Here is a 14,697-nt window from a genome sequence, read left to right as displayed (position 1 = left end):
GCGCACACTGAAGCTGGCTCATGTTCATATTCTCCTCGACCAACACCCCCAGGTCCTTCTCTGCAGGGCTGCTCTGAATCTCTTCTCTGCCCAACCTGTAGCTGTGCCTGGGATTGCTCTGACCCAGGTGTAGGACCTTGCACTTGGCATGGTTAAACTTCATGAGGCTGGCATCAGCCCACACAGCTTGGTGCCATCAGCAGACTTGCTGAGGGTGCACTCAATCCCACTGTCCATGTCACCAACAGAGATGTTGAACAAGACCGGTCCTAACACCCATCCCTGAGAGACACCACTCGTTACTGGTCTCCAGATGGACATTGAGCCATTGACCACAACTCTCTGTGTGAGGCCATCCAGCCAGTTCTTTATCCACCGAGTGGTCCATCCATCAAATTGATGTCTCTCCAATTTAGAGACAAGGATGTCATGTGGGACAGGGTCGAACACTTTATACAAGTCCAGGTAGATGATGCCAACTGCTCTACCCCTGTCCATCAGTTCTGTAGCCCCATCATAGAAGGCCACCAAATAGGTCAGGCAGGATTTCCCCTTAGTGAAGCCATGCTGGCTGTCACCAAGCACCTTGTTTTTCATGTGGCGTAGCATGCCATCCAGGAGAATCTGCTCCAAGATTTTGCCAGGCACAGAGGTGAGACTGACTGGTATGTAATTCCCCAGGTCATCCATTTTTTCCCCATCTTGAAAATGGGGGTTATATTTCCCTTTTCCCAATCATCGGGAACTTCACCTGACTGCCATGATTTCTCAAATATGATGGCCAGCAGCTTAGCAACTTCATTTGCCAGCTCCTTCAGGACCCGCAGATGGATCTCATCAGGTCCCATGGACTTGTGCACATTCAGATTTTTAAGATGGTCTCGAACCAGCTCCTCTCCCACAGTGGGCGCAAGGTCTTCATTCTCACAGTCCCTGCATCTGCCTTCCAGGACTTGGGTGGCGAGGTCAGAGCCTTTCAGTGACGACTGAGGCAAAGAAGTCATTCAGAACCTCAGCCTTCTCCAAATCCTGTGTAGCCAGTTCTCCTGATAGATTCCAGGGGGGGCCTATGTTGTCCCTCGTCTGTTTTTTTATTTGCTATGTACCTACAGATTCCCTTCCTATTATCCTTAACATCCCTAGCCAAGTTTAATTCTAACTGGGCCTTAGCTTTCCTAACCTGGTCCTTACCTTCCCGGACAACATCCCTCTATTCTTCCCAGGCTGCCTCACCCTGCTTCCACATTTTATAAGCCTGTTTTTTCCCTCGAATTTTCCTCAGGAGCTCCTTATCCTTCCAAGGAGGTCTCCTGCCCCTCCTGCTGCACTTCCTTCTAGTTCGATGCAACACTCCTGAGCCTGTAGTAGATGATCCTTGAATATCATCCAACAGTCTTGGCCCCCCCTGCCCTCTAGGGCTGTATCCCATGGAACCTTACTAAGCAGGTTCCTGAAGAGGCCAAAGTCTGCTCTCTTGAAATCCAGGGCAGTGAGCTTGCTGCACGCTCTTCTCATTGTCCTGAGGATCTCAAATTCACCCATCTGCTGCATCCAAGGCTGCCCTGCAGAGTCACATTTCCAACAAGCCCTTCCCTGTTGGTGAGCACAAGGTCAAGCATGGCACCTCTCCTTGTCGGCTCCTCTATTACTTGCAGAAGGAAGTTGTCTTCCACACAATCGAGGAACCTCCTATATTGTTTGTGCCAGGCCGTACCGTCCTTCCCAACAGATATCAGGGTGATTGAAGTCTCCCAAGAGAACAATGGCCTGGAAGTGTGATGCTGTTCCTATCTGTCCATAGAGTGCTTCATCCACAGGTTTCTCTTAATCAGGCAGTATGTAACAGATCTGCACAGTAATGTCTCCCATTGCTGTTCTCCCTTTAACCCTGACACACAAACTCTTTGTCAGCTGCTCACCTGTCCCCCGAGTTCCATATTCTCCAGCCTGTCTCTAAGATAAATAGCAACTCCTCCTCCCAGCCTGCCAGGCCTGTCTTTTCTAAAGAGCCTAAATATGATATTGTTTTGAACTACATTTGTCAGCTGTGGCCATATTTAAACTAAAGACATTTCCTCATATGCCCTTATCTCATCTATTCAATGACATACTAAGAGCATCTTTGGTATCAGGCACTCTCAGTTCTGTGATCCAGGTAACACTTGCCTGTGGCTTCATCACAGACACTGATGTAAGGCAGGCAAAATTAATGAGTACAGGTATCCACTCAGACCAAATTAAGGAAATCAAGTTTGTCGTTCCAACGTCAAACCTGAGAACAGCAGAAATTTCACTCACACACCATCAAGGTGAAGACAACAGCCAGCCTCTGCGTTGTCCAGAAACACCTTTTACAAGCACAACAGAAGGCTTATTTCATTCTCTCTTTCCCACCCCACTAAAAAAATACCTTTTTCTTTTTTTTTAAAGAATGTTCTCTGATCTTAGTTTTTTATTTCATTGCATAGTTATTTGATACCTAGAAGAGTATCTAAATAGAAAAGATATTAAGATTTCTTAGTGACTTTCAGCATTCTATCTAGATTGAGTTTTGACTAAACTATCAAATTTAATGGATATAATTATATCTAATTATCTTGCAGATGAACCTTTCTGAAACTAGACAGAAAAGAGTGTCATGGCAAAGAAGCAGTTGAATAAAAGTAATATGAAACATGACTTCAGAGTGTTCTTGAAATGGAATTTTTTGTCTGCCTTTCATATATTAGTTGTGAGTGGTTTTTAGTTGTTTAATATACAAGAATAAATGTTTTTTCCAGTTTATGTAGAGAGTGAAAATTAAATGCATGCTTAATGCAGATTGATCTTTCACTACATTCTAATCTGTCTAGTTGAGAGCTGTTTTCCTTGATGCAGTTATTCATTCCTTTACTTTAAAAATTGTCACTTCACTGAATACTTGCTGATATTTCTGTTCCTGCTGGAGTCAGTAAGAAATGCTGTTTAGTGGGAGATGGCTTAGGTTTTAAATACGTGGTGTTTTTGAAGCCCATAGAAGTTGGCTACTGCAGATGTTTCGGTTCAAAAGGAGTACATAACTTAACTTGAGATCTTGGTAGAATGAAAGTCAGTGACTCAGTTCCAGTGGAAAATTTTCAGTATGATATCATTATTAGTTGTAGGCTTAACAGAGTATGTTTAGCAAAGAGACTTAGCTTATGACCTGTATCTTTAAAGCTGTTACTAAAGAAAAAAGTGAATGTGTAAATTTACAGTGACTGTAAATGATACCTTTAAATTGTTTATTCTAAGTTCAGTAACAGTTTTATTTATGTCTGCAAAGCTGCTTATTGATAATTCCATCACTTTGTGTTTTTAAATAGGATTAAGGGGTTAATTACTATATGTAGGAGTCTAAACAGTGCATTTTAAAGTGTTGTACATATTAACATATATGTGTTTTGAAAAATGTACAAGATGACATTAGTTAGTTTCATGGAACAGTCTTCCTCATAAGTAGTCAAATTGTGACTGGTTTATTCAGATCATTCAGAAGGATGACAAATATCTGCCCCATCATCATCTGTTGCTTCATCTATTCTTCTCTCTGAGGTGTTGAAGTGACAGTCATATGTACAGTGTTATCTAAAAAATTATGGTTTTATTTCCAGACAGAAATATTCATGATATTTAAAGCTTCAGACTGAAGTTTTCTATAATTGGTTTTGGAGGTTTTTTTTGCTTTAGTTGGAGTTATTCTGCCCATTTGTGTGATAAATACATATGACAACTTCTTTCATTATGGAGTATTTTCAGTGCCTTGGAGAGGGTTGGTGGACTTAGATGCCTAGAACAAGGATGGGGAGAAGACGGAGACAAAGCTGTGTTCCTACTGCTTATCCCCCAAAGCACATGAGCTTGATCTCTCCCAGCTTTGAAGAGAGAGAATGAGCAAGATTACCTGCTTTGGTTGTTTCTCAGGAAAGTAGGTGTTCAAAGGAGTAAGAATGGCCAGGATGAAAAGAGCCTGAGGGTAAAGGGAGGAGATGAAGCCAAAGAAAGGCTTTTGAGATAAAAGGATCAGAAGTCGCATATGATACGGAATAAAGTGCGAGGTCTATGTAATGCCAAGTAAAAGAAAGTTTTAATTGGTACGGTATCCAAGAGCCCAGGATATTTGAGTTCTAAAATTCCACTTCCACCAGCTAACAGCTGTACAACTTACACACCTTATCTGCTTCAGTAGTGGAAAGGTTTGTAAAGCAAAAGAGATCATTTAAGACAGCTGAATATTTGTCATTTTATTCATATACTTCTTGCCTCTATGTCCTGCACAGCTGCTGGAAAATTTCCTGAGAACCAAGTATTCACAACTTACCTCTAACCGTATTTTTTTATTTCTGACTGTTAAGCACACACAACTGGAAATTACCACAGTAAGTATTTTGAGTACATAAAGAGCTATATAAATGTAAGTATTCTGAGAAAGCATATTAATGCTGTTCTGAGTACCAAACTGAAGGCACTTGCCAAATACCCTGCATGTTCCTCTATTCCACCACAAAAAAAAAAAAAGGAGGATGCTACCTTCCCTAAAATCAATTTTTGATTGATTTAATTATCAATCAAAATGTTTGATTGGTAAACAATATAGCATTTTTGGATGTTTAAAACAAAAAATACCTTTTAAGCATGTAGAAGGATTGTAGATCATTGCAATTAAACAAGTAAGTACACAGAAAAATCATGGAGGAATGTCCTCTGGATAATGCACTATATAAAGAAAAAAGATGTATCTTAAAGCCCAGTGTAACTCAGTCTACTTGTGAATGAGGAAAAATTACTGCTGAATTATGCTTCAATACATGCTTCATAGTAGTTTTCCATTTGGGAGAAATAGTTCAGTTCAAGTCTGAAGAGAAGGATTGAGTGATTGACACTATGAACTCTAGGTGAATGAGATGAAAAGGATACTTATTTTCTAGTTTTATGGTCCTTGGCATTGTAATTTGCTTTATAATGAGAGTACTAAATATTGCATATAATTAGTGTTCTTATAAACTGTTATTCCTTCCAGCAGATCAAAAACATTATTATAAAAATCTATAATAGTTTAAATCATTATTGATATGAATACAATAGTTCCATGCATTATCGATAAATATCACATTTTTATAACCTATTTATTAGCTATAATGAATTGCTAATTTATTTTATGAACAAATCTTAGATACATGTACATAAAATGCATGTAATGGGCAAACCATTGACCAAATTCTTTTATTTCTATCACATTTCTGTAGCTAGTTTGTTTCATTCCTGTTCCTTTAGTTGTCTGTGTTAAATCAGCCATCAGTTTTTTTTTAAGATTACAAGATTGACTGTGTTATGCCTGACTGATTAGTATTTCAGGAGCTGACTGCTCTGTGTCAGTAACTTTAATACTTATTAGCTGCTAGATTAAGATTTGTCTCATTAAACAGCAATAAACCCAATGTTCTGAAGAGTCTATAACAGCTAGCGAGAACACAGTTTTGTGCACATTGTCATAATCAAGAGTGTCTTACAAATAGGAGTATTCGTTTGTGTTCATATGTCTTTCAAAGGTGTGACTGTATAAGTTTTTGCACGTATGTATGTAAAATATTTTAATTACTACTTTCTCTGGAAAATTTGCAGTAGTTTACATTGCAAGCTACGACGGTACCTATAAAAAGAGAGACTCTTCTCAAACGTGTACAGATCCCCCTTCCAATGTTTTCATTTAATAATTGGTCCATCTCTTGCTGGCAGCATTACCTATTTGAACACAAATAAACAAAACCAGCATGGACATTTATAAATATCACATATGTAAAGTTTGTTATACAGATGTGCAACAGTGTCATGTACTGTGTCTCAAATTTGGTAAGAAAAGTCTAAGCCATATTGTGTTAATTTTTATAATTGTTTTAGCCATCTACGGTCTGATCTTACTAGATTTTCCATCTACTTCTAAAATACAACTGTCAAACTATGAGCAGGCCTCAGGAACAGCAGCAAGCATGGTGGCTGTTAGAGACAAAAAGGCAAGAGGTTGAAAAGTGTTTTATAACATGCTTGCTAGACCTAGTTAAAAAAAAAGATATTGACCTAAACCCATCCCTAAACTGCTAAAGCTTCCTCTCATTTTCATTAGTGAAAATTAAAAGTTTTCATACATGTTTACCTAAGAAAATAATGAATTCAGGTGTAAGGTGAGGCTGCACTCTTAGGAAATAATTGTGGTGTGATGTCACCTATTTCTGGCTATCCGCCTCATATTCTGTATATATTATTGAAGTTACAATTTTAATTTGATTTAAAATGATGAGACAAGCACATGCTCAATACCTTACTAAATGAAGACTTGTGTAGTAACTAACCCAATTTCTTTGATAAGCTGTGATATGTGTAGCCAAGAGTTCTTGAATTGCAATTGGCAGGCCTGGGAAAGGTGACAGTGATACCTTAAAGGACGCATGTAGCATGTATGACGATCATCTACCTGTCCATCAAGGAAGAAGGAAAAAAAACCTAAAATAATGAAAACGCTAGCTTCCTGTCTGATTGGCAAAGAGAATGAGACATTTTTTCCTAAAATAAGGTAGGTTTGATCAATCAAAGTTATCTCTCCTGGGCTGTTCAGAGTTCTGGAGTAGAAAGGGGATACAGAGTAACTATTTGGGATGATGTGCAGCCTCTGCCAAAGCTTGGAATGTGCCTTCATTGCATGAAATTTAGACCTTTGATCATGATTTGTGACGAACCTTCAATGCCAAGCCACTGATTCTCTGCTGCCACAATAGCTTAGATTTGCATTCTGCCAAAAGGTACTATTCAGGTGGATTGCTTCATGCTGCCCTCTTACTAATATATGATATCTAGCAAGTCTCCTAATACTTTTGCACTTCTGCTTTTGCAACAGAGGAAGTCAGTAAACTATTTGATCATTGATCCAGTATGATCGAAGATTAATTTTTGCACTCCCACCATTGAGTATTGCTGAAGTATGACAAATGAAAGACAGGAGGAAATTATTGCATGTGCTAATTAATTCAGATTTGCCTTTTTACATACACTCAACGCATATATTTTTTATTTCATTCTGTACCATGCTGGATGTTATAACAGAAATGCTTGTATACACACATTTCTAGTATATTTCCAGTATAGATAAATATGTGTATTTGTCTATATCCAGCTGTGTTTCAGTTACACAGGAATAGAAGCAGTAGGTAGCCCTTTTTTTAATCCTCTAGATTTCAGTGCAGTTAAGAAGGATGGAACAAAACAGAAGCATCTTTGTTATCTGTGGGATAAGTAAGTATAGACTTGTGACTCCAAATCTAGCAGAAAGAGAGGACCTCCTCACTTGCTGTTTAAGTTGCCATTCTGTCTTTTGATGATAATTAAAACCATGTTTATTTATTTTAGACGTATCTTTAAGCTTAGTTGAAAACTGAGTTTATAATTTTAAATTATAAATATTGTTATAAAGTTTTATAATAATAAATATATAAATAAATAGAATTACAAAGTTTTAATGTAATTTAGCTCAGGTATAAAAATTTTGTTATACTAGGTCATGGTAACATAGAAATTGTAGATATCTCTGCCAAGTGAATTTCCTAAATAGTTTTTTAATAGCTCAGTGTTATTCTGTTGCAGGTTTCTTGAAATCTATTTCTTCTTATTGACTGACTAGCATATTTCATATTACTACCTCTGTGCACTAAACCTGTTAATTATTTGAAACATATTTAGGCATTTCAATTGAGATTTAATTGCCTTGAATATAACTGAAAAAGTCTATTCTATATGATGAAAATGTATATCTAAATTATATTTCTGATATAGAAAGTACCATGATGGATTATTAGTGAACCTGCTGAATTAAGTTTTATTTCTGTAAATGTAATTCTTTTAAACATTACAATCTGAACTGGAGTTTTAAGTGCTTAGTAAAAACCAGGGACAGTTCTGGATGAAATTATACACAATTTTAAGCAGTGTACAAAACCTAAAAATTCTGTTGCCCTTGTCCAGGTTTAAATATTACTGTTATCCATTATTCAGAAGAGGAGAGTATCAATATAAGAAAGAGGAAGGGATATTGTGTCATGTATTGTATTTGCATACGTGCCATATATTACAGTGCCATGTAATAGGTATACCTGTATTTTGAATTATAATTATCATGGAGAGAAAGAACTTTACAATTTATTTATGCACTAAGAATAAATAGGTATTTGTAAATTAATTTGGAAAGCAGGTCTTTAAGGATCATAATAGTTTTCCCATTCCGATTCACTGCATGATTTTCTATTGTAAGGAATATTAGTGTTGTTCCAAGGAGCATTTGATGACTTAAAAAAAACAACCAACCCACCTTGAATTACATGCAACATTTGAATTCATATTTGACTACCCTAAGCTAAAACTTTACTTTCAAAGACATATGTGGCAAGAGATGTAGATTCATTTTTTCTAAATGCACTGACCTGAAATGGATGGGGTGTTTTATTTGTCATTTATATGCCTTGATCTGCACTGAGGAGAAAGTGCTCACATAACTGTGGTGGTGCAATTTGTGTGCATAATTAGCATGTAAATCACAAGGACAATTTCTGCCTCTGCTCAAAGTATAAGTCTTTTGGCTTCTTGATGCAGAGGAGAAATCACATGAAAAAAAAAGGTTAAGTTATGTTTGGCTGGTGCACTTGGAGATATATTAGCAATCTCGCACCAAAATAGCAGCATGAACTAGGAGAGGTGTGTGCAGGTAGCCTGTATAAGGAACACTTCATACGTCTTTCAAAACAGAAAGTTCATATATCTATATCAAGACTATTTCTAATAAAAACAGTAATAATTATACTAGAGGAGCAGAGATATTTCTGTGTCTATCAGACCTTTGCTGACTGAAAGTGAACATGTGTAGTGCATCATTCATGTGCACTATTTAGATAATTGAATATAGTCAGTATTTTGAGTTATATTTTATCCATGTAAAAGAACATTCCTTGTCTTGTCATCTTCTATGTATTTCATTATTATGTTTTCTCTGTGAAATGATTTATGATAAAATAGAAAATGATAATAGAATTCTTCATGTTGAAAGCTACAAAAAAGTATAATGGTTTGGGTTACTTCCTATGGTTTATACAAAAATACACCTTCCCAGCAGATCTAGATTTTTATCTAAGGGAAAATATTGGTAAACCTAAGCAAAATAAGAACAATAAATGCTGAATTCTATTGCATATGGTTATTATGCAGGCTTATTGTGCAGAGTGAACTGTTTGAAAAGTAATGAAACCTGTATTTGCAGATGAAAACAAACATCAAAGGAGCATGCAATCTTTTTTATCTTTCCTAGTAATTATTTCTGTGGCTGTGTATTTAACTGTCTTGTGAAGATGGTGCCCAGAGTTGTGAATGACTGCTTGTCTCTCACAGATTGCACAGCTGAGTCAAATTCTGTACTGGTAGTTCAATGTTATTGTGCAAGTTAAAATTGAATTTCTATTGTTCTGTTATTACACAGCTATTTTCACATTATAAACAGCTGAAAGAAAAGAATTGGAGTAAATGCTATGTGCGCTGCATTATCTTCTGTGGTGTATGAATGATGTGTGTTACCAGTTTAAAATCTTAGCCCTGATTCACTGATTTTCTTTAGTTTTGAGTTGATTTGACAGTACTGATAACTCTAGAGTTACTCATGAAGTAAGTAGCGAGAAAGGCAGTAAGCCTATGGAAAAGCTGAATAAATGAGCAAGACCTTCGTCAAGAATACCTGATTATTTGAAAATTTTGTGTGGTTGGAGAAATTTTTTCAGTAACTTTTTGTACTAATGAAAGTGTTCAACTGCTAAAATATACTACTATTGAAATTTTCCCTCAAAGCCTTGTAGGCATGAACATTTTTATTGTGAGAGGGGAACAGAAGCACTTTTTCTTCACAAATTATAAATATGTTTCAGTTATTTTTCAAATTTGGAAATAATTGGGGAAAAAAAGGGATTTGTTCCTGGTGAAATGTTCCAGTGGTTGCATCTAATTTTATCTGTTATCACTTTATTGTACTGTTTTTATGGTTACGCTGTTTTACTGTATTACGCTATTTCACTATAATAAAGCTAAAGTAATATTACTGACCCTGGATGTTTATTTAGGTTGGTAATGTCTGAGTGCGTGCTCATCTCTCATTGTAGAGGAGCTTCAGGAGGTAGTGCACAGCCAGATGTTTCCAGATACTGATACTCAGACTATTAAATACAGCAGTTGTGTGTGAGTTTGACCTTAATGAAATTTATTCTAGTTCAGACTAGTAGTTATTTTTGTTCCTATGTTATTATTTCTTTAACTCTCTTCCCCTTTACCTGTCTCAGAAAGTGAAAAAGATGTCTTTAGAAAAGTCTCTCTTTCACCTCCCTGCCCCAAGCTATTGCAATATCAAGAAACACTCTCCTACAGTCCATGTGTCCCTGTAAATATTTAGGTCTACCTTATTTTTTTATCTTTGACTTTACAGGCCCTCATACATCAATCCTTCATCACTCTCCTGTCATCTCTTCCTCTCTTTTTACTTTTCCATATAATGCTGACAGGTCAAGAGTGTTACTAGTTTCCAGAGGCTTTCTGCTGTTATGCTGTACTGAAAAATGGTGATGGGCATTTTGTGATGAACTCTGATATCACACAACTATGTCTTTCCCTGCATTATTTGTTCAATGTATTATTTTCAATACATATTTCTAGGTTTTATGCCTTTAGACAGTAGAATATCCAGTGAAGGATCCTTTTCTAGTATTTGTGTAGCCTTTTAAACACTGGGGAATTAACTCTAGTTATTGTTAACAAAAATCTTAGAAAACAGGGCTGAAGGAATTTTAGGAAATTTCCTGTATTTGTTTGCATGAAGAATTAGTTACTCCAAAAGCATCTATTACAACCATGCAGGCATGTGATTTGTACAATTTGTTCCTTAATAAGACTTTCAAAGCAATTTAAATACCTGAATTAGTACATTTTGCATTTGGGTATTTTACAGTTGGCTGTGATATAGTGATTTGTCCTTAAGCAGAAGTAGTCTCAAGATACATCCTTTTATTTTTATACAGCGAGAACACATAGTTGGGAATTACCCCAACTTCTGAAGTCTCTTTCCTTGTACATACTTAGTATATTCATTTCAATTTTTCTTACAGGAATTATCCAGCAATTTTAATAATGCCTTTTGTAGTACCTTTATTTACAAAATATCAATACAGGTTTCTACACTGCATGTATATTTGAAAATTGCTTAAATTGCTCTGTCCAGGGAATCTTGTGTATAAGTAGCTGCTAAACATGTACACACACACATATATATATATGAGATAGACTGTTATTTGTTCATTAAAAGCAGAAAATGAATGTCCGAACAGATAGAGGAAATTACTTCTTTGGTTGTCCAAGCTAGAGGAAATAAGAACTTATTAACTTAAAGGACAAAATACAAAATTACATGTAGAGGCTACATCTACTTTGAGAAAAGTTTATATTTTTTGTGTTGTTTTAGGGGTTTTGTTTGGTTTTTTTTGGGGGGGAGGCGGTTATTGTTGTCTTTTTTTCTTTTAATATGTCTCTTGTATGCCTGTGGTTTTGCACAGTGTAAAGTTTTTGGAGCACATTGAAATATAGTGACTCACACCTGTTGAATGTTTTATAAGTAACTTTTAACTGGCTATTGTGTGTATAAGCATTATGGGCCTCACCTTGATTTCTATCTCAAATCCTTTTTGGCATTAGCTGGTAATGCTTAGTCAAAAATAAAACTTCTGGCACGTGGATGTTTGCCTTCCCTCAGTCAGTGTTTCATGCCTTCCCTGTCCTTCCACAAGGCAATAGGAAGGGCTCTACAGGACATTAAAGTCCATATGGGAATGATGAGATTTGGAAGAGTCAGAGATGTTGCATTCATGAAACTACTTGACAAACTAGGCAAGGTAGTTTTTGAAAGTTAAGCACCCTTGCTGGGGAAAGGGTTTGCTGTGGTACAGAGCACTGTTTAGAAACTGATGGCTGGACAAAATGTTGGCCTTGTATAACACAGGATCAATTGTCCTCACTTAAGAAACATTACAAAGAGTAAAATATATTGAGAGAAAATTCAACTTCTATAACTGTTTCTAATTCTGTATCTTTTAGTGGATGTCTTCATTTATGCTTGTGAGGTATTTGAGTGATGTGCAAAGAAATGATGCTGTAGGCGGGAACAATTCTTTTGTCAGCACTGTATAGATGAGAAAAATGAATAAAGCTATGATGATGGAAGGAATTGAACTGGATATGCTCTTTCTGTGTTTTTCCTGTTGTTGAGGATTCTCCTCAGTAATCCAGTAGGTTAGCAACAGGAATTCTGAATAGAGGTATAACCTAGGATTGACATTGTAACCGGCTCTGAATAAAACCAGGAAGATGCATGAGGAATTAACTGCTTAATGTTTCATGATAATCAGATGGCATGTCTACATTTAATAGGTCAAGTAGTAACTGAGAAGACTCTGAAGTTGAATTGACCTGTGCTGTTTCACAGATTTTCTGACATTATGGGTTCTTATACTTGACGTCATCTCTCTTTGGCCTGAAGGCTTTAATTTTCAAAAGCATTTCTCTAGAGTAAAAACCTTCTTTCTGCTTTCTTCATATAATACAGTAACAGACAATTTTATTTTCTTGTAGGGTGCTTTGAGTGCTGCATTAAATGCCTGGGAGGTATTCCCTATGCATCTCTGATTGCTACTATCCTGCTCTATGCTGGAGTTGCACTATTCTGTGGTTGTGGACATGAAGCACTTTCAGGAACCGTCAACATTCTGCAAACCTACTTTGAGATGACAAGAGCTGCAGGAGATGTTATTGATGTCTTTACCATGTAAGTTACTAGTTTCTTCTAATTATTTCTTTTTAAAGCTACTGCAGTTTTCCACAGGGGATATAAATTTGACTCAAGAAAACGTATTGCAGTGAAAATCATAGAAAGAATGATTTGAATGAGCTCAGGTGATGGATTTCTGACAGAGCTGATATTTTTGCTATTTAAAAGAAATTTGCAACACTATTTAAGTTCCCATAGCTATAATTTAATTTATTACTAAACATTACTTCATGTAATACTGATGAATCTGTTCCATTCATTCTTGTTTTTAACCTTTTTATCCTGGACTATTCTTTGCTGAAAAGTGTAAAAAATTAAAACATCTACATAGATAAAGCAGGAGTTTGTAACAAATAACAGATTAGTTCCAGGAAAAATACAATAAATGAGTTCTATTACCTCTGGTTTTCCTAGATTTCATCTGTTTTGAAGTTTTCATGTTTTGCTACTCCTGAAACCTATTTGTTGAGTATCTCCTTCATTTTGGCAAATTAATTTCATTTAATAAAGTAATTTATTGTAATCTGAAATTAAATTATGTATTTGCTAATCTCTTAAATACTGTCTCTTTAAAACCTGATCTTCTTAGATATTTGAAATTCAAATCCTTATTTGGCTGCTAATGATTGTAACTAAAGCTGAATATTATCCCCAATTTCTTAAACCTTTTCTTTCATTAATATTTTTTTGAGAAGTTATTTGATCATCCATCAAAACAACTACCTGTTATGTTGTCTAGTTCCATGGTAATGGCAGCTCAGTGCTTGGCAGTGGTCAAAAAACAATCCAAGTACCAGGAACTAATAGGAAAATCTTAGAGAAACAGATAACATACTTATGACATTGTATAAATCCATCTTTCATCCATATCATTAATATTGTGTACAACATTGGTGCCCCAAATAAACTAAAATAAAAGGATGATTAGAAGCTATGTGGTTAAAAATTGAATATAGTAGAACTGTTTAAGCTAGAAAGAGGATGATTAAGAGATGTTGGGCTAGAGGTCTGTAAATGCACAACTTTCTGATTAAGGTGTGCAAGGTTAGATTGTCTTTCTCTTCCAGTACAAGAAATTTGAGGTTTTGGAGGAAAATAGTAGTCATGAAGCTCAGAAGGTACAAGTGATGTTTCTTCAGTTGTTGTGTTGCAGACCTGTGAAGCTATTTGCATACTATAGATGCTAAAATATTCTGGGTAAAACCCCAGATAATCTTGGAAACCACGTGATGGTTTCTAATGATATACGGATTCACCCAGCTCAGGAAGTTTCAAAGGCTATAATATCACTGGGTGCTATTCTGTCAACTTGCCTGATTTTACTTTTTTATATTCATTGCTTGAGATAGGAAAATGGACAAGATATGTATTTGATCTGACTTGGTATCATGTTTTCATGATAGCTGGAGACCGAATCTTAAATCTCAGCTTGCTTAGAGCGATATTATCAACATGCGTCCCAAAGTTTCTGTTGCGGTTTAAGCCCAGCGGGTAACACAGAACCATGCAGCCACTTGCTCGTTCGTCCTCCTTTTTTCATCCCCCCCACTTCTGGAGGGATGGGGAGGAGAACTGGAAGAGTGTAACTAAAATGGGTTGAGATAAGAACAGTCCAGTAACTAAGGTGTAATACAAAACTACTACTGCTACCACTAATAATGATAATGATAAGGGAAATAACAAGGGGAGAGAATACAACCACTCGCTGCCTTCTGACCAATACCCAGCCTGACCCAAGCAGTGATGTAGCCCTTCCGGATACCTCCCCCCAGTTTATATACTGGGCATGA

At 36.3% G+C, this 14,697-nt stretch overlaps 1 protein-coding gene across 1 annotated transcript in view; it reads left to right on the top strand.

Moving 5' to 3' along the window:
• GPM6A (glycoprotein M6A) overlaps positions 1–14,697 on the top strand; it is a 116,780-nt gene that overhangs the window by 65,556 nt on the left and 36,527 nt on the right. Inside the window, exon 2 of the mRNA XM_057419126.1 lies at positions 12,712–12,904. Coding sequence (XP_057275109.1) covers positions 12,712–12,904 — 193 coding nt within the window. The remainder of the gene's footprint in view (positions 1–12,711; positions 12,905–14,697) is intronic.

Source organism: Pezoporus wallicus, unplaced genomic scaffold (genome assembly GCF_028554395.1).
Source record: "Pezoporus wallicus isolate ANWC-B61680 ecotype Strahan unplaced genomic scaffold, APGP_CSIRO_Pwel_v1 contig_2384, whole genome shotgun sequence".
Taxonomy (NCBI): Eukaryota; Metazoa; Chordata; class Aves; order Psittaciformes; family Psittacidae; genus Pezoporus; species Pezoporus wallicus.
The sequence above is the reverse complement of the archived record's forward strand: the minus strand, read 5'-3'. Positions and strand labels throughout refer to the sequence as shown.